Source organism: Filobasidium floriforme (assembly GCF_021052385.1).
Source record: "Filobasidium floriforme strain CBS 6241 chromosome Unknown HD553scaffold_11, whole genome shotgun sequence".
NCBI lineage: Eukaryota > Fungi > Basidiomycota > Tremellomycetes > Filobasidiales > Filobasidiaceae > Filobasidium > Filobasidium floriforme.
In genome coordinates this window covers 71,559-88,281 of record NW_025763632.1, presented here as the reverse complement: position 1 = coordinate 88,281, position 16,723 = coordinate 71,559, and the positions used below count along the sequence as shown (strand labels likewise).

The 16,723-nt window shown below is 55.0% G+C and overlaps 6 protein-coding genes across 6 annotated transcripts; 3 read left to right on the top strand and 3 right to left on the bottom strand.

The window, feature by feature from the left end:
* Positions 1 to 559: 559 nt before the first annotated feature.
* HD553DRAFT_296005 (Zinc/iron permease) lies at positions 560 to 2,744 on the top strand. Its single transcript, XM_046178507.1, has 7 exons — positions 560 to 947; positions 1,087 to 1,217; positions 1,311 to 1,374; positions 1,442 to 1,910; positions 1,990 to 2,095; positions 2,173 to 2,302; positions 2,390 to 2,744. The coding sequence occupies exons 1-7, from the start codon at positions 840 to 842 to the stop codon at positions 2,513 to 2,515; spliced, it is 1,134 nt and encodes a 377-aa protein (XP_046036467.1). The 5' UTR covers positions 560 to 839; the 3' UTR covers positions 2,516 to 2,744.
* Positions 2,745 to 2,854: 110 nt separating this feature from the next.
* HD553DRAFT_311248 (major facilitator superfamily domain-containing protein) lies at positions 2,855 to 5,278 on the top strand. The gene is made up of 6 exons (XM_046179944.1): positions 2,855 to 3,288; positions 3,355 to 3,637; positions 3,701 to 4,091; positions 4,178 to 4,231; positions 4,298 to 4,721; positions 4,799 to 5,278. Exons 1-6 carry the CDS (start codon positions 3,003 to 3,005, stop codon positions 5,101 to 5,103), a joined length of 1,743 nt encoding a protein of 580 aa, XP_046036466.1. The 5' UTR covers positions 2,855 to 3,002; the 3' UTR covers positions 5,104 to 5,278.
* Positions 5,279 to 5,303: 25 nt separating this feature from the next.
* HD553DRAFT_311245 (ribosomal protein L13 domain-containing protein) lies at positions 5,304 to 7,885 on the top strand. The gene is made up of 8 exons (XM_046179943.1): positions 5,304 to 5,343; positions 5,436 to 5,565; positions 5,777 to 5,860; positions 6,896 to 6,970; positions 7,043 to 7,067; positions 7,153 to 7,165; positions 7,244 to 7,568; positions 7,645 to 7,885. Exons 3-8 carry the CDS (start codon positions 5,777 to 5,779, stop codon positions 7,726 to 7,728), a joined length of 606 nt encoding a protein of 201 aa, XP_046036465.1. The 5' UTR covers positions 5,304 to 5,343; positions 5,436 to 5,565; the 3' UTR covers positions 7,729 to 7,885.
* HD553DRAFT_311243 (uncharacterized protein) lies at positions 7,886 to 8,814 on the bottom strand. The gene is made up of 2 exons (XM_046179942.1): positions 8,539 to 8,814; positions 7,886 to 8,452 (listed from the first exon to the last, which is right to left on the bottom strand). The coding sequence occupies exons 1-2, from the start codon at positions 8,760 to 8,762 to the stop codon at positions 7,966 to 7,968; spliced, it is 711 nt and encodes a 236-aa protein (XP_046036464.1). The 5' UTR covers positions 8,763 to 8,814; the 3' UTR covers positions 7,886 to 7,965.
* A 208-nt stretch (positions 8,815 to 9,022) lies between these two features.
* Positions 9,023 to 12,492, bottom strand: HD553DRAFT_28972 (BRO1-like domain-containing protein). The gene is made up of 5 exons (XM_046178328.1): positions 12,264 to 12,492; positions 12,107 to 12,188; positions 10,366 to 12,037; positions 10,006 to 10,307; positions 9,023 to 9,940 (listed from the first exon to the last, which is right to left on the bottom strand). The coding sequence occupies exons 1-5, from the start codon at positions 12,451 to 12,453 to the stop codon at positions 9,124 to 9,126; spliced, it is 3,063 nt and encodes a 1,020-aa protein (XP_046036463.1). The 5' UTR covers positions 12,454 to 12,492; the 3' UTR covers positions 9,023 to 9,123.
* Positions 12,493 to 13,659: 1,167 nt separating this feature from the next.
* On the bottom strand, positions 13,660 to 15,378 carry HD553DRAFT_28962 (uncharacterized protein). The gene is made up of 3 exons (XM_046178326.1): positions 15,048 to 15,378; positions 14,711 to 14,944; positions 13,660 to 14,580 (listed from the first exon to the last, which is right to left on the bottom strand). The coding sequence occupies exons 1-3, from the start codon at positions 15,290 to 15,292 to the stop codon at positions 13,914 to 13,916; spliced, it is 1,146 nt and encodes a 381-aa protein (XP_046036462.1). The 5' UTR covers positions 15,293 to 15,378; the 3' UTR covers positions 13,660 to 13,913.
* Between the last annotated feature and the right edge of the window lie 1,345 nt (positions 15,379 to 16,723).

Here is a 16,723-nt window from a genome sequence, read left to right as displayed (position 1 = left end):
ACAGTTGCCCGGAAGCTCGAAGGCGGCAAAGATGTTCGTTCGAGCGGTATTAGGCGGGTACTGGACGTATTTGGACCTGATCTCGCCCGCCAGAGCGGATCAGTGTGAGTGACCGGGACAGAGGACAGTGAGCAGTCACTGCTGTGGAGATATCATGAACGACTTCGCCATCATCGGCTGGCAATGCTGGCCGGCACTGGGGATGGCGGTCTGGCTGCATAGGCTTCTTGCCACTTCGGTGTATTCATGTCATACGAAGACGACTACGGAGCCGTAACGAAGCTCGGAAATAGATCGTCACTCATGCACTCTCCCATATCGACGAATCGATTGGGCGCTGCGTGAATACGAAACGTGATCGGTTCGGAGTGTTCGGTTCGATCCGACGCCACATCTTTCTTTGATCTCGCGTGGTTAGGTCGGGCACGCGGCACGGGAAAAGGGTAGACAGGGTCGGATGTAGTTTATGCATCCGATGGCCAGGTAGCGGAGAGTTTTCCTTTGACGAGTGGGTCTCGAGTCACGTGATCTCAGTGAGGACTTCCAGGTCATATTGAAAGAGGATCGTAGGTGCTGTGGACAGTGGCCTGAGGTATGGGGTGGTGGCATCCCTCGATATCCTCGTCGATATTCTATTCTCAGAACGGAATGACATCGAGATAATCTCGTCAAAGAGCAACGTTCATCTGGAAGAAGGAATATATATACCGGACAGTGTACAGCGATATCAGCGAACCGTTGAACGCAAACTCCTCCTCGTCGACCTGGGAAAAAACAACCTCGAACAGCCAGATCTGCACACAGCGCCTCTCCGAATCCTTACGAACCTTGAAACCACTATGGACGCTCCCGCTGAGAACACTCCTGATGTTCAGGAAGACCCTTGTGCCGCCTCGTATGACGACTCGAGGCACGGACTGCGTATCGCATCGATCTTTATCATCCTCGTGAGTGTAGCCCCCGATTCGCATGAAGCCCGAAGCACAAGAGAGATATGCCAAGTTCTCTTGGCCCAATGTGAACACACATGTGTTCGTTGCGTGTGTGATAGCGGCTGACTTTGGCCCGCTCGCCCATCTCCCACAGGTGACTTCGATCATCGGCACCCTCGCCCCCGTGCTCTTGCGACGCACGAAATCAGTCTTTGCCCACCCGCTCGTCTTTGACTTTTGCAAGTTTTTCGGTAGCGGTGTCATCATCGCTACGGCGTTTATGCAGTGAGTCAGAGTGTCCCGCACATCCTAACTAGTATGGACATGAAACCAGGCGAGGTTTACTGAACGTCGAAACGATTTGGGTGATCGTTTTAGCTTGTTAACACCCGCCTTCGAAGCGCTTGGATCGGAATGTCTGAGCGGAGGATGGACCGAATACGTAAGCCGTACCGCCCGAGTTCTACCTCGTTTCATCACTCACCTCAGCTCTTCATCTCGTCCATCAGGACTGGGCTCCGGCCATCGCCATGATGTCCGTCTACGCCATCTTCTTTGCCGAAGTCGCCGCCTACAGGATCGGGAACAAGAGGATGGAAAAGCTCGGGATGACTTACAACACTCACGCCGACGCTGAGGCTGAACACGGTCATTCCCACGCTCACGAAAACCTCAACAACGGGAACGCCCTGGACGAGTCAATCTCCCCTATCGGCTCTTCCGAGGAGGGCGTTGCCGGTGTCAACGTCGGGGCGGGTAGTAAAGCCAAGATGGCCGAAGCTGGTTTCGCCTCCTCTGACAGTCTCGATGCGGATGCTGCCAGGACGGACTACGACATTTCCACCTCGGAGGGGGTCGCCCAGCTGATCGCGGTCGCCGTTTTGGAGTTTGGTGTCATCCTCCATTCCATTGTCATCGGTCTGACGTTGGCCCTGAGTGACGAGTTCGTCACCCTGTTCATCGTCATCATCTTCCACCGTACGTTTTGGTGGGCCTACCGCTCTGATCTGCGATATACCCTGAGCGCGAGCTGATCAGAGCCTTGACGTGATCTCAGAAATGTTCGAGGGTCTCGGTCTGGGATCTCGTCTGTCTCAACTTCGTCTGCCTCACAAGATGCGTCTTGCGCCGTATGCCGCCGGTATCCTCTACGCATTGATGACGTGAGTATTCGCGTTCTTTCATTTCTCCTGAAACCATGGCGGCCGACGCTAACCTTATACTGCTTCTTTTCTCGTAGCCCCCTCGGTGTGGCCATCGGTCTTGGTGTGAGGGAGTCGCTGAATACTAACGGTGCTGCTATGGCCGGAGCGTCAGGCACTCTCGATGCGTTCAGTGCAGGGATCCTCCTCTACACCGGGCTTGTCGAGGTGAGTCAAATCGACATCGCGCTCAAACATGTCCTACAATGAGTGAACCCGCTAACGAGCATCCCCTTTTTGAACCTGTCCACGCAGCTTTTGGGTCACGAGATCCTCCTCAACCCTCGAATGATGAAGGCCTCGAACAAGCGGATGACGTTCGCGTTTGTCTGCATCTGCCTTGGAAGCGGTCTCATGGCCTTGCTCGCCAAGTGGGCCTAGACGTCGCACGAGGCGAGGGACTTCTCCTCTTCCAAAACCGATCTTTAAAGGATCTTCACGAGCCATAGACTGTATCTTCCCCCCCACTCGAGGAGGATGACGATTTGAAGCGAGGGCGTCGATGGACGCACCGGCATAATATAGATATATAGAAAGAGAGACGGACTAGAAGGATGTACGAACCCATGTAACGATGTACTACCTGGAAACAACAGATGCTTCTTCTTTGCGTCGAAGGTGGGGCGGACTTGCCTGATGACAACGGAATGCAAGCTAGATGTTCAGTTCGTCATCCTAAGCGCGATGGATGGATGCATGACGCCAGCAGCAGCAGCATTCTTCGACGCGGACGATGCCGAACCCCACCCCCGATCGATCATCTACAGCCCCAAGTTATGTCCATGTATCCAACAAACCATAACTCGAGCACCTATACCGGGTCAAAGGTCACGAGTAGCCACATAGGAAGAAGCTGCAATAGGCCAACATGCCGCCCCAGGACGGCAACAATGGGGAGCAGCAGCCGTTGCTCCTCCGTCAAGATACCCAGACCAAGGTCATGCAAAAGTCGTTCTTTACTCCGCTTAGGAGGATGCTCTTGATCGTCTTTTGCCTGTCCTTCACCTTTGGACTTACCAACACGCCGATGCTCTATGCGTACCGGGTATTGACCTGCCAGGAGTACTACCAGCATCACAAGCCGTATCAGGGAAACGGGGATCAATGTGCCATACCGGCCATTGACGTGCAGACCGCCAAGGCCGTCAGCTTCAGTTCGTTCAACATTTACCGCAGGGACTTCGGTATCACAAATTGATGAAATTTTGTACTCCTTGCAGTGGTCATCTTGACGACCATCGGTGGAGTGCTCAATCTATTGACGACCGGATGGCTACAACGAAACTATGGAGTCAGGGCGACTCTCATACAGCAATCCCTCTGGCCCCTATTCCGGAATGCCGGCCAAGTCTTGGGTATCTGGAAAGGAGGCAGGGCGGGAATACTGTTCTTTCAAATCACACAGGTTTTTACTGTATTCGGAGGTGGACCCGGGTACCTGCTCAGCGCCAACAACTACGTGGGGGCTGTCGTCGAGCCGCATGCGAGGACAGGGAGCTTCGGGTGAGTCCATGCGAAAGAGCAGCAGTGACACACAGCGCTGAGAGCTGACTCAGATATCCACAGTCAGCTACAGGGTGTCGCCATGGCCGGGACTGCGCTCGCCTTTACCATAGGCGGAATGCTCAATGACAGCGTTCACGCGACCGCCCCCTTCTTTGTCGCCCTCGCCCTGTGTTTCCTGTGCACCATCCAGACCTACCTCGTCCTCCCTTACGTCGCTCCCAAGTACACCGAAGGTGACGTTAGCAAGCAGGACGGCGAGAAGAGGAAGAAGAACAAGAAGCGATCCAAGCAGAGTATCAAGAAGACGGTCGAGGAGCAGATCAAGGGGTTCTTTAGGCCGTTAAAGGTGTTCAAGACGAGACGGTTGGAGGATTGGGATGGGAAGAGTTATCATGGGGTGACGTTGCTCGCTATCGGAACGTTTGTGAGCGTGTTGGCCACTGCCTACGTGGTGAGTTACAATGGGTACGCAATCCGTTCGACGCTAACTACACAAGCTGACCCTCCATCGACGATAATATTGCTTCGCGAATCCAGCCTCTCATGCTGCAACTGTTCAGTACCAATATCTACGGATTCCGTCCGACCCAGGCGAGTCCATTCGACCGGAAGGTGGTGTCCGGCACGCTAACCTGCATATCTGTATGACCCCAACAGAACGGCTACTTGATGTCCACATTCGCCCTGGTTCGAGCCATGTTCCTCACGTTCGCCTTTCCTCACATCATCGAGTATGGCCGGAAATGGTACGCGCACAAGGAGGAAAAGACAACCGGCCGTCGAGCCCCTCTCAAACGGGGCGTCTCCTCTTACGGAACCTCGAACGACCTATCGAACACGCGTCGAGGCCGATACCCGAACTACGGCGACAACGATAGTGGTATATCCATCTCAAGCGACCCATCAACGGCGAGCTCGTCATCGGACGAATCCGAGGTGGATCATCATCATTCGGGGTACGGCAAAGAGTCGGACCATCAGAGCGCTTTCGACCTGGTCTTCCTCAGGTGGAGTTGTCTATTCGATGCCGTATTGACGGCGGCATTGTCGCTCTCGAACAAGGGATGGCAGATGTATATCGGTGAGTATCAGGCGAAGAGATATTTCGCGAATCCGCGTTACGCCCGAGCTGAGCCGACGCTGTGTAAATCGTTACAGCCGGTGGAATCTTGCCACTCGCGAGTGCTACTGCCCCGGCTGCCAAAGGAGTCGTCATGGAGATGGTCACCACCTCGGAAAAGCCCGAAGCTCTATCAGGTCTTGCGCTCATCGAACTCTTGGCGACCGTCATCTGTCAGAGCGTCTTTGGCGGCCTGTTCACCTTGTTCAGCGAGGCCAAGAGGCCGAACTTGATCTTCCTCGCGAATGGGGCGACGGCGCTGGTCGCCACGGTTGTCTTGTTGTTTGTCAGGCTGCCACCGAGTCCGGAAGAGGTAGACGAGGAGGATGCATATGAGAATTAGGTCGACTCGCTCTCGATAAGTTCCACGGAATAGACATGAACCTTCAACACCCATACATATAATCATTCCGCACAGAACACGTGTACAATAGATAGCACACTGCATGTTCACCTGAACCCCGGTTGTATATCTCGCAGGATCGTCTACCGTTTCACCTGTATTTCTTCTTGAAACACGTTCGGGGATTATCGCCGAAGCGCGTCGAGTCCAAGCTCGGGGGCGAGGGCGAGGTGTGAACGAGTGAGACGCTAAGCGCAGATACTTCGCGCGCTTTTACTTGACGCGCGTTTCTTTCCTTCTTGCTTACGCGCGCGGGACCTTGGGTGGGTCAGTGAATCTGCGCTGGATGGTCTCGATCAAGGTCGACTTGAGATCAGGATCATATCCGTTCGTCAACCCCCGCCCAGCCTTTGTGTCTAGATACCCTTCTCGATCCGGCAACATCATCCATCAAGAGTCAAGGTCAGTCTGCGAGGGAACTGTTCGGTCCGGCGAAAACGACCGCAAGAGCGGGGCGCTGACGGTTTTCACGGTATCTTATCTTGTCTCGACAAAATTCCTTTAATCAATCTTTCGACTCGGCTCTGCTCAACCCACGGCTCGACACGAAACCCCTCTCACCCCGCTCATATCGACTACGCATCTCCTAAAACGACCCTCGACATAATCACAGATGTCCACCTTCTCTGCTGCCCCCATCGTCATTGACGGAAAAGGTCACCTCCTCGGTCGTCTCGCTTCGATCGTTGCGAAGCAGGTGTGTACACAAGAACGGGAAAGGGATTTACGATAGTGGGGATTCGAGGCGAGGGACAATTGGCAACACGCGATATGAGCGGGGGTGGATGGCCCGACAGATGGTTCGGGTAGCAGGGGAGCTCGGATCGCATGATCCTTTCATCTGAATCAAGCACCTCGTAATAAGGGGGAGCCGTCACCGTTACAAACGGGATACAGCGCAAGATAAAGATGAACCGAGGGAACACATATTACGAGGGCATGATGATCGAGGACGAGGGAGGACAAGAAGGATGTTCCACGCTGCCAGATACGGAAAGAGCAAGAGCAAAGGGGATCGTCGCCGGTGGTGATGCACCATGGACGCCCTGTAGCTCTCGCCATCCTCGGAGCGTAGGCTTTTTGTCCAGGGGGAGAAACCAATTACCATGGGTTACTCGAAAACAGACGAACAATAGGCCGAGACGGTACGGGTCGGATCAGGTTCGGAAGGTTCGCGAGCGATGGTGCGGATTGCGATATGGGGTCAGGCTATTTCCTTTCGAGGAAAGTCGCCGGGATCCTGATCGCCTTCCTGGCCATCCTGCCTATCTAGACAACCACCGCAATTATCTCTCGTTCCTTCCCCCCGTCGATGCGCGTAGACGAGCACGGAGCTGGAGAGAGAGAGAGCTAGTAGCTTCGAGCGAAAACTTTTCTCTCGACACTCGCGTCTCCGTCGGGTTTTACTCGAATGCCGCATGTGCGAATGGGCGCACACACCCTAGTTCTAGCGGGCCACCCCCCGAAACGGTACGGGTCCACCCCCGAATCCGAAAGAAAGACCAATTACCCAAACCGAGAAAACCCCTATCAATCCTTAGCATGCTCTAACCGGAAACGGAGGGCTGATTGCCGCAATCTATCCATCTACCCATATAAAACCCAATCGCTCAATCCGTCTTTCCGTTCGTTCGCCTTTGTTGCGTAACGTCGGGGATGTGACTTTGCGTCCTGGTGTTGGCGTATGTCTTGGTTTTGCGTTTTTTTGTTTGTTGTTTGTGTGGGAGAATAGATCTTGAGCGGTCAAAAGGTCACCGTCGTTCGATGCGAGGAGATCAACGTCTCGGGTTCGTTCTTCAGGAACAAGGTGAGTTCAGACGGTGAAGCAGGTTGCTTGCCAAGAGAGGCTCGATAACTGATTCGGGGCGCATCATGATAGCTCCGATACCACTCCTACTTGCACAGTCAGTCTTGAGGATGTTCAGCTTGGGAAGAGTCGTCGGCTGTCATACTAACTGCCTCATCCCGTCTTGCTTCTACCGCTCGTAGAGAAGCATTTGGTGTATGTCTCGTTTCGTTTCTGCAAGCGAGATCTCGATCCCGACTGACGCGCTTCTCGTTTCTCTGTTGACGTCGACAGCAACCCCAAGAAGTCCGGTCCCTTCCACTTCCGAGCTCCCTCTAGGATCCTCTACAAGGCCATCCGAGGAATGGTTCCCCACAAGTCTTCGCGAGGTGCCGCCGCTTTGACCCGTCTCGCTTTGTTCGAGGGTGTCCCCCCCGCTCAGGACAAGGTCAAGAAGATGGTTGTTCCCGCCGCTCTCCGTGTCCTCCGACTCAAGCCCGGCAGGAAGTACTGCACCTTGAAGAGGTTGTCTCACGAGGTCGGTTGGGGTTACAAGGACGTCGTCGACAAGTTGGAGGAGAAGAGGAAGGCCAAGGGCCAGGCTTACCACGAGCGCAAGGTCAGTCATGGGCGTGCCATCTCCGGTTCTCCGATGAATCGAATGGCTGACATGTACGATGACTACCTTTTTGCAGGTCGCCTCCCTCAAGCTCCGAGAAAAGGCTGCTTCGTCGGTCAACTTCGGTGCCGCCGACAAGCTTGCCGCTCACGGATACTAAGCGCATCACCTGCTGTTTTTCGGAACATGCGGTTATTTTTGAGCGTGTCAGGTTGACGACGAGCCTCTACTTCCCCCTACCCTCCCAACTTGTAGCTTGTCCAGACCGTCTCGATTGTAAACATGATCAGATGGTCGATCGAGATTGCCCGCCAGACATCGTGTTACCAGATTGCTTCATGAGGGTGAGACGCTTGGTCCATTATAAGGATGGGCATGGATACAAGAGCGTGGTAGTTCAAAACTTGCGGATCCCTTCCCCGCCGCCGACCATCTTTCGGCTGACTTCCTTTTGCTGCTCGGTACTCTCGGTATAGCCCTGGGTTCCCTCGACGTTTCGGTCCCATCCGTACATCTCCACCAGCTTGCCTACGAGCCATACCAGCTCTTTCCAGCATTTGCCGTCCACCTCAGCCTTGCCATCCTTTTGCAACCTCGTCCTCTCGTCCTCGATCTCTTGCTCCGTGGGTGCGCTCTCCGGAAACCCGATCGCCTTGTCCCCATATTGCGCCCTCAACTTGGACGCTCCGAACCCTCGACCGACGAGCCCGACCTGGTCGATCAACATGAACGCCTCGTGATGAGCCGGGTCCAAGTCCCTCTTGTTGCTACCAGATTGGTAGACGGGACATTCGGCGATCATCTTCTCGTCCAAGCCTTTGTACCACGCTTTGGCGTTGGTCAAGTCGCCCTCGTATCGATGAAGTATGCCGTGCAGCCACATCCTAAATATCGATCATGATACGTCATTTCGAAAGATCAGCCGGGCTCGCCGTCATCGCGATCCGATGGAAAAGCACAGAACGCTCACCCATACTGATCGTTCTGCATCTTCCTAGCCAAGAAATGCGCCGAATACAAGTCTCCGTTCAAGAGATGTAGGCCGACCTCGATGGCAGGGTGAAAGAGACCATCGGCGATCTGCGAAGCCAGGTCGGGCGAGTAACCCTTGTTGGCCTGGATCGTGCCGGGAGTGATACATTCGATGGGTCCCGAGGATCGAAGTTGGGAGTAGAAGGCTGGGGCGAACGACATGGTGGTAGTGACTGGTGAGGAAAAATGTGAGATTGAGGGTGGAGGGCAGAGCCGACTGTATATTTATGTGATTCCTTGTCGACCGGGGTTGCGACATCGACTTTTATAACGCTCGACGATCTCGATGGGGGATCGAGTTTCCGGAAGCAAAATCAGCTTCCGACAATGACGATGAGGAGGTCAACTCCACTGCCGTAGCTGCTGATTCAAAAAAGGGTCGTTTGGGGTACCGAGCTCGGGAAATACAAAGATGATCCCCGCTCGAACACAGGAAAATGAGCATCGAAACTTCAAACGGATATTAATTGTTCTTTTACACAACCCGCAATGTCACATTACTAAAGGCAGCTAGCCGGGCGCATCAATATTGCCTCGAGGGGTATCCACCAGGAGGATGGGTAGGGGGAGAGGGGAAAGACACGCCTTGTCCGTAGGACTGCTGTCCGTAAGGCGCTTGGGAACCAGGTCGGGGCGGAGCGCCCGGCGCAGAGTACGAAGGGTACGATGGCTGCTGTTGAGGTGGGCCTGGAGCCGGAGGAGCTGGATACGACGGATACGACGGCGTCGAAGTCGAGTAGGTGGTGGGGGGAGGAGGCCCATAGTTTCCGGCCGAACTGGACGGATATGATGGCTTGGGCGGTGGCGGTGGGTATGCTCCAGTGTTGCTCGGGTAAGATGGGTAGGCAGAAGAGGGGGTCTGCGAGTACGACGCATACTGCTGCGCCGGAGGCTGGCTGGAGTACGAGTTGTACGGGCTAGAACCCCCAGTCATCTTTGGGGGAGGTGGAGGCAAAGGCGGTGACATGGAAGATTGCCTAGCATCCGCAGAGAATGCCGAAGGCAGGTTGCCGAAGCTACCGAAGTCGTACGGGTTGCTGGCGGGAGGCGGTGGTGGAGGCGGAGCTTGCTGACGCATGCTCGTCGGCGAACTGTACGCTTGGCTAGCGTACGGCGACTGTGCAGGCGGTGCAGGTGGTCGCGACGAGAGAGACATGTTGCTGAGTGCAGATTCGAGACCGTCGCTAGCCCGAGAAGGCGACAAGCCTCCCGACTGCCTGGACTCAATGGTTCCAATCGCTTGATTGCGTTCTTGCGTGCGACTGGAGATGAAACCCCGGACATTCCGGCGGAGGCTGTCAATCAGGGTCGTCAGGTTGTCATAGAAGTGACTGCCCTTGCTGTGGATGTGACGGTCCGAGGTCAGCTTTCGACTACGATCGACAGGGCGTCGAGGTGCACATACTCGAGATTCGACCTAGCGTCCATGTACCCCTCATAAGCCGCCCGGAACCTCCTGTCTAGGTCGTCTCGCCTCTGTGCCGCACCACCCATTTTCCTTTGCGCATCTCTCACGCCCCGCCCGTTCTCGGCTTGCTTGATCAAAGCGGCCATCTCGTCAAGCAGCCCAGACTGAGATGCCAAGGCGGCCGAGATGCGATGTTGATAGGGCGAAAACTTTTCGAGCTCGGCGGCAAAGAGGGTCGGCTCGACGCCTTGGCTACGGCGGTTCAGGAGCAAAAGGTGGGAGACGTCGTCGGTCTGGATCTGCATGCATGATTGGGGAGTGAATCAGCCGGTTCTAAGCCTGTTGGCATACACTTACCTTTTCCTTGAGATCCTTCAAAACCTCGTCCCTCTCCCTTCGGACCTTGTCCATTCGATCAACCCGTTCCTGAAGCTCTCCGATGATTCCCTGCAAATCCTCCCTCTCCCGATCATCCAGCTCTTCTTCAGCCACATCGACATCGAGCAAGTTTAACCTCGCACTGGCGTCTTTCCCAGCTGCCGCATCGGTGTACATGTTTTCCAAGTTATGCCGCGGTCCACGTAGGACGTCGACGCTCCATTGGATTGAACTCCAGGTATCGGCGATGGTGCGGTCAGAGTTGTCCGCAGATTTCAGGGAATCGAGGTGAGATTTGACCTGTTCCTTGTATTGCCTGTTATGCGAGGAAGACGGGGACATGGTCCAGAGATGCCCATGTTTGGCTCGCATCCGTTCGCATTCCCTGCTTTCCTCGTCCATTTCTCGTGCCATCGCGTCGAGCTCTTCCTGCGCCTTGTCGCGACGCTGATCGTTCCTCCTAAAGACGTCCTCGATCGGACCATCCCGTCGTTCCCGGTTGCTAATCTCCTCTGCCCAGCCGGCGACCTCTCTTGGCAGCCCTGAACCCTGCCCGCCCTGTGCGTTGTTCGGACCATCGAGGATACCCACATAACGGTGGATCCTCTCTCTGACCCTCAGATCGTCCAACCCTGCCCTGGTCTCGCTCTCCCCGATGTCGCACCGCTCCTGTTCAGCTCGAACCAACTTGGCCTTTTCCTCGGAATACACGCTGGCCTTTTCATGCACCTCTAGGGGAACGAGTCGTCGAAAGATATCCGGCCCGATCAAGCCCGAGACGGCCGGTTGAGCGTAAATCTCCTGAATGGTGATCGGTGCTGCAAGACCTGTACTGGGCAACGGCTCGATGGCCGGCAAGCTGGATTCCGAAGGCGCGAGGGCGTGGTAGACGAGGTCATTGTCCTTGTCCGCGGTCGTCTTGGCCTCGGTGGTTACGGCCAGGTGGGCTTTCGTAATCTCCAAAAGAGCCGAAGCTGCGTCAGAAGGCAACGTCGAATGCGCCACGGGTGGTTCTTCTCCCCAAGAAACGTTCCCCGTCAAGGCTGCAGTCGACGAACTAGGGGTGTAGCTGTAGTTGAACTCTTTGGCTAGCTTGTGTGCTTCATTGGCCAGCGTCTGGGCCATCCCGTAGCGGACCAGACCGGGACCATGGTCTCCCTTGCCGGTATCGATCCCAGCGCGGTACCACTGGGCGAGGGAAGCGAAATATTTGGCCTTGATGGCAAACACGTTGACCCAGTTCCGATCCAGGATTCCCTTGCCTTGAAACTCCTTGGCATCTTCCTGCAACCCCGCATAGCTCTGCGCGACCGACTGACACATCTTACAGACCAGCGCAGAGGGCTTCTTCTCCCCTATACATTTCTCCAAGAACGTCTCGCCCGCTTGAGCGATCATCAGCTTGGCAGAGAGGGAGACGACCTCTCGGCTGAGATCGGTCGAAGGGGCGTGCAAGAAGTTTTCATTGATAAAGTTGAGCAAGCCTGCGGCTTGTCGTAGAGCTGCATAGGCTCGTTTGACGCCTTCGGGGGAGGTTCGAGGCGAGGTGGCCCCGAGGTGTGAGAGGACGGAGGATAGGAGATGTAGGATGGAAGCCTTTTCGAAAGCCAGCGAGGTCTGAGTAGTCGGCTTGTGTGTATAAGCATCGTTCCTGTCGGAAATAAATCGCAATGATATCAGCATACCGCTGCATCGAAGAACCGAATTCCTGAAAACGTACCAGGTGAACGAGATCTTGGTCTCGGCGAATCGCAGTTCCAAGAGTTCTAGTTGGCCAAAGTACTTGAACAAGAGATCTCGAGCTGTATGCCACCGATACCTTTAGCTTTCAAACAAGGCCCATCAGGTTGTACACGAGAGCGGGATCTCGAACTCACCCGTCACATCACTCCCGGCTCCCTTGACCGCATCTCCCCTACATCTCGTCAACGAGCCAATGTCCTCGGCATATCCATCAGGACGTTCCCCATAGACCTGACCGATAGTCTGGCGGATGGGGGTCGCAAAGTCCGTCTCTCCCGTCGTCTTTCTCGGGAGAGAGATGAAGGGGCTGTTGTGTGATGTCATATCGTAGTCGTCAGCCTGTCCTAGTTGGCCGGGCTTGAACGAGGTAGGGACTGGATTGATGTCGAGTTGCGAGTTACGCTGAACTGTCCATCCATCGCTGTACGTGCCAGCTACCGCCCCGGGTTGATCGGTCTCGGCCGCACGCGCGTCATCATCGAGAGAGGCAGTGGGAGGGGGGGGGATTACTAATCACTACTAATCGCTACTAATCAAGATTAAGAAGCGATACTAATCAAGAGCAAGAAACGATAATAAATGCTAACAAGCTAATAATCTCGATCGATATTTTCGAATACTACTAATGCATTTCATTTCGGGTCGATTTCGGTGAAAAAGACAAACACGATGGTATCGATACATGGTAGATCATACAGAAGACCTACGGAACCCGAAGGCCGGCTTGCAGGCGGGAATACTGAAATCGAAAGCGACCAAGAATGCGACACAGGTGAGCGAACAGTCGTCGCGTGGCAAACACCTAGCCACGCGAAGTGCTCACCTTCTTGAACGTTCGGATATGAAACCCTGGATTGATCGCCTTTTAATGAAAAGAAGAAGCAGGATGAGGAGGAAGAGGATACTCGGTAGAACAGTCGCCTTTTAGAGAGCAGGTTACCAAATCGAAAGTGAAAAGGGGTTTCTGAAACCCCTCCCAAAAGGGAGGGGAGGGAAATCTCGTACGGGATCCTCTACCTCGCGCCGCAATAGATGATCACACCCCCCGCCGCATTTCCCCTCCCCGGCTCCGATCCCCCCCCACCTACCTCCACCAATTCAGCTCCCTCTCACCTTCGTCCTCGCCCTATCCAACCCGACGACAGGAAGACTCGGTGCAGCCCATTACTTGACTGAACAGCAAGCGGTACCGCGAGCGAAAGTGTTTCCCGTCGTCGTTTGCACTGGTATGGAGTCCGGCGACGAGCTTGAAGATGAGAAGGAACCGAACGGGTAGAGGTAAGAGGGAAAGAAGGGAGAAGAGGAAGAGAAAAGGGAGGAAGGTGGATCTGCGGTGAGGAGCTTTTGAGGATCGCTGTACTTGTCTCGAGGGAGCCGGCGCTCGAGAGGTTTCCCTGCCATCGCCCAGGTAGTAAAAGCCAACGCCCGAAGTTCAAGCCAACGCCCAAGATTCATAAAGCCAAAGCCCGAGATATTTAGCCGACGCCCAAAAAGCCAACGCCCAAAATATGAGTCCAGAACCGAGATCCGACCCGAGACCTTATTGTTGTGTATCGTATTCCGTATGCCGACCTTGAAAAGAGACCTTGATCGCCAGCGACCGATCTTGAAGCGAACCCGAGAGAGAAAGGAACCGAGAGACCAAGCTTGATGCCAATCCGAGAGCGAAATTGAAAGTCCGAAGTCGACCAGCGACGATGTTGAAACTCGCATATGAGAGAGCTGGACCGAGAGTCGGCCGGCGGCACGAACGGAAATGATCATGAGGCCAAAGCGATCAACGCTTAGCCAAAGATGATCCTGTTCTTGGGGAGGACCCGATCGGCGCCGCGGCCACGAGGAGCCAAAGAAACCCGGTTCGCCAGCGAGACCTTGGGTTTTTGGGGTTGAGATGCAGGTCGGACCCGAGATTGAGCCGGGGCGATCGCAGGTGCCAGAGCCGATCGAGGTCGAGTGGTGGGGGGTGCCAACGAGACCCGAGCAGCGAGGCTGACTTTAGGCGCGGTGAGTCGAGGGGCAGCGGGAGTGACCACCGCTCGAGATTTGCTTGCACCGGTAGTGGGGATGGCGGGAGCGGCCAGAGCACCGGCCTTGGCTCGAGGTCGAGAGGTAGGCGGTGCCAGCGACACCCGAGTTGCGAGGCTGACCTTGGTTTTGGGCGGATTGATCTTCGGTACGACAGGTCGAGTAGCCAACGCAACGGAAGCGCCGGCGGATACTTTGGCTCGAGTAGCGAGGCTGACCTTGGCCTTGGTGGGAGCGACCAGCGCTTGAGGAGAGGAAACGGGAGAAGAGGAGGCGGTCAAGGTCGTAGCGGCAACCAGGGGGACAGCGACCTCCTTCTTGATCACGTCCGGGAACTCGATGCTAAGATCGAACTCCGCAAAGTCGAGTACGACGCTTGTGAGCATCTCCTCGTCGAGCCCACAAGCAGGAATGACAGAGTCGCTCCTGAGTGAGACGGCAAAGGTAAGGGAGGTGAAGGTCGAAGGCAAAGGCGGTATCGTGTCAGCCCAAATGTGCGATATGAACAGTATCGAAGCCAGGGCGGAAAAAACAGAATTGGGACGAGAACACTCACTCGGTCATCCAGTCGTCCTGGTCCAGATCGTCATCCATGAGCTCCGAGAAGGTGACGTCTAACAGAGAGTCCCTATCGGCGTCGCTACGGGGGATGCAAATGGAAATGTCCTCATCCAACAGCTCCGAGAAGGTGACGTCTACCAGAGAGTCCCTCTCGGCGTCGCTATGGGGGATGCAAATGGAAATGTCCTCCTCCTCGTCCAGCGAGGTGGTGACATCGAAGATGGGCATCCTAGGTGGGCCAGTTCGGATCGGTTCAGTTCAGCGATGAACCCGGACGAAGCGGAGGACGAAGATGTGGAGGACGAAGATGGAGCACTCCCGGTTGAACTCACTCGTCCGATAGCATACCAGAGTAGAAGAAGGGGTCCGAGTCTAGTGCGGGGAGGGTGTAGACCGGGTGGGCGCAAGCAGAAGAGCTGCAATTAGAGAGAGCACAGGCGATTTCGACGACACGACGCTCGAGTCCAGCTCGAGGTTTCCTTGGGGTTATAGCCGACTTGAGCCTTCCGAATGCTGATCGGACGCGAGAAGGGGTAGAGGTAGAGGTAAAGGCAGAGATAGAGGTAGAGTTGACCATTTTCGCAGATTGTTATTATATGTAAGAAAGAGCTTTGAGGTTTGTGAATTATGAGCTTTGAGCTTGGATGTATGCAAGAACGAACGAGATGTGTGAGAAGAGGGGGTGGTTGTGAGGTGAATGAGGTTGGTCGAAGAAGGTAAAGGTCTCTGGATATAGGGAGGGTGTCCGCCCGGTTCGGAAGGTCAGAGAGCGAGGTCGAATCACCCTGCGGTCATATCCGATGGTCACGTGATTATCGGCTGGGCGCGTGATGACGTTTCTCCTTCCGGAAGCTTTTTCGGAGGCTGATCGATCGACGACCTAGGTCAAGGCGCATCGAGTGAGGTCTCCGATTCACATTTGCATCAAGATGTACATTCTGCTCGAATCGTTCTACAAATATTATTGCTGTATCGTTGGCTACATGTTCCTGAACGCTCCGGCTAGTTGTTTATGATTCTATTTACCACTTTACGTGCAATCTCACAACCTTGAAGATCCTGTCTCTCTGCCGCCGGCGGTCTCCGCCAACTCATCTTGCACGCGTCCGCCTGTTTCTATCTTTAATCTACACTAGACCTTGCTGGCTCGATACGGGACTCGTCTGCCTCATCTCCGTTGTCCCGTCTTGCTCCTGTTTTCCTTCCTCCCGCTTGGCTTTTTCCATCGCCTTTTGTTTTGGCAGGAAGAAGATCACCCCGAACAGGTAGGCGAGGATGACCACGCCGACGATGACGGCCCACCCGGCTTTGTAGCCCGTGCCCACTGGGGGATAAGGAACGTTTTTGGTCCATTGATCGCCCATCCCTGCAAGCGGGTCGAATCAGCACGCGCTCCCTGGCCAAGACACCGAAAGACAACGAAATCGAACTCACCATACCACACCGTCACCCATCCGACGATGACAGTTGCCAGCCCGACCCCAACGTGCAAGAAATGTGCTGGACCTCTTCCGGAAGCCGTGTGGAGTTTAGGGATGTTGAACTTGACCCAATGAGCCACGATGCCGAGGACGATTTGAACGCACATGAGAATGAGCAGAGCAAGGGCGAGATTCTACGGGGATGAAGGCGAAGCAGAGCAGATGACAAAGGTCAGGTTAGTGATCGCGCCGAGATAGTATGGTTACGACGATGCGCGGGACAGAGACGTACCGGATGAGGCGAAACCCCACCAGAATCCCCAAACTGCGTATTTCCAATCGCAAAAGCAGCGACAATCAATCCGAAAGCGATGATCCCGTTGTTGGCAGAATGAGCCGGGAACCACCATCGCTTGGTCGTCATCCCCCTAGCGTATCGAGGGGTGAGAATACCAAGAGGGAGGAATAGCATCGTCGCGAGGGCGCCAGTGATGATGTGGGCGAGCAGGACATGGTTGGATGACAAGCTGCCCTTGCCACCACCGGACGATCCGGAACTGGCGCTGGAGCTAGAACTCGACGTTGCA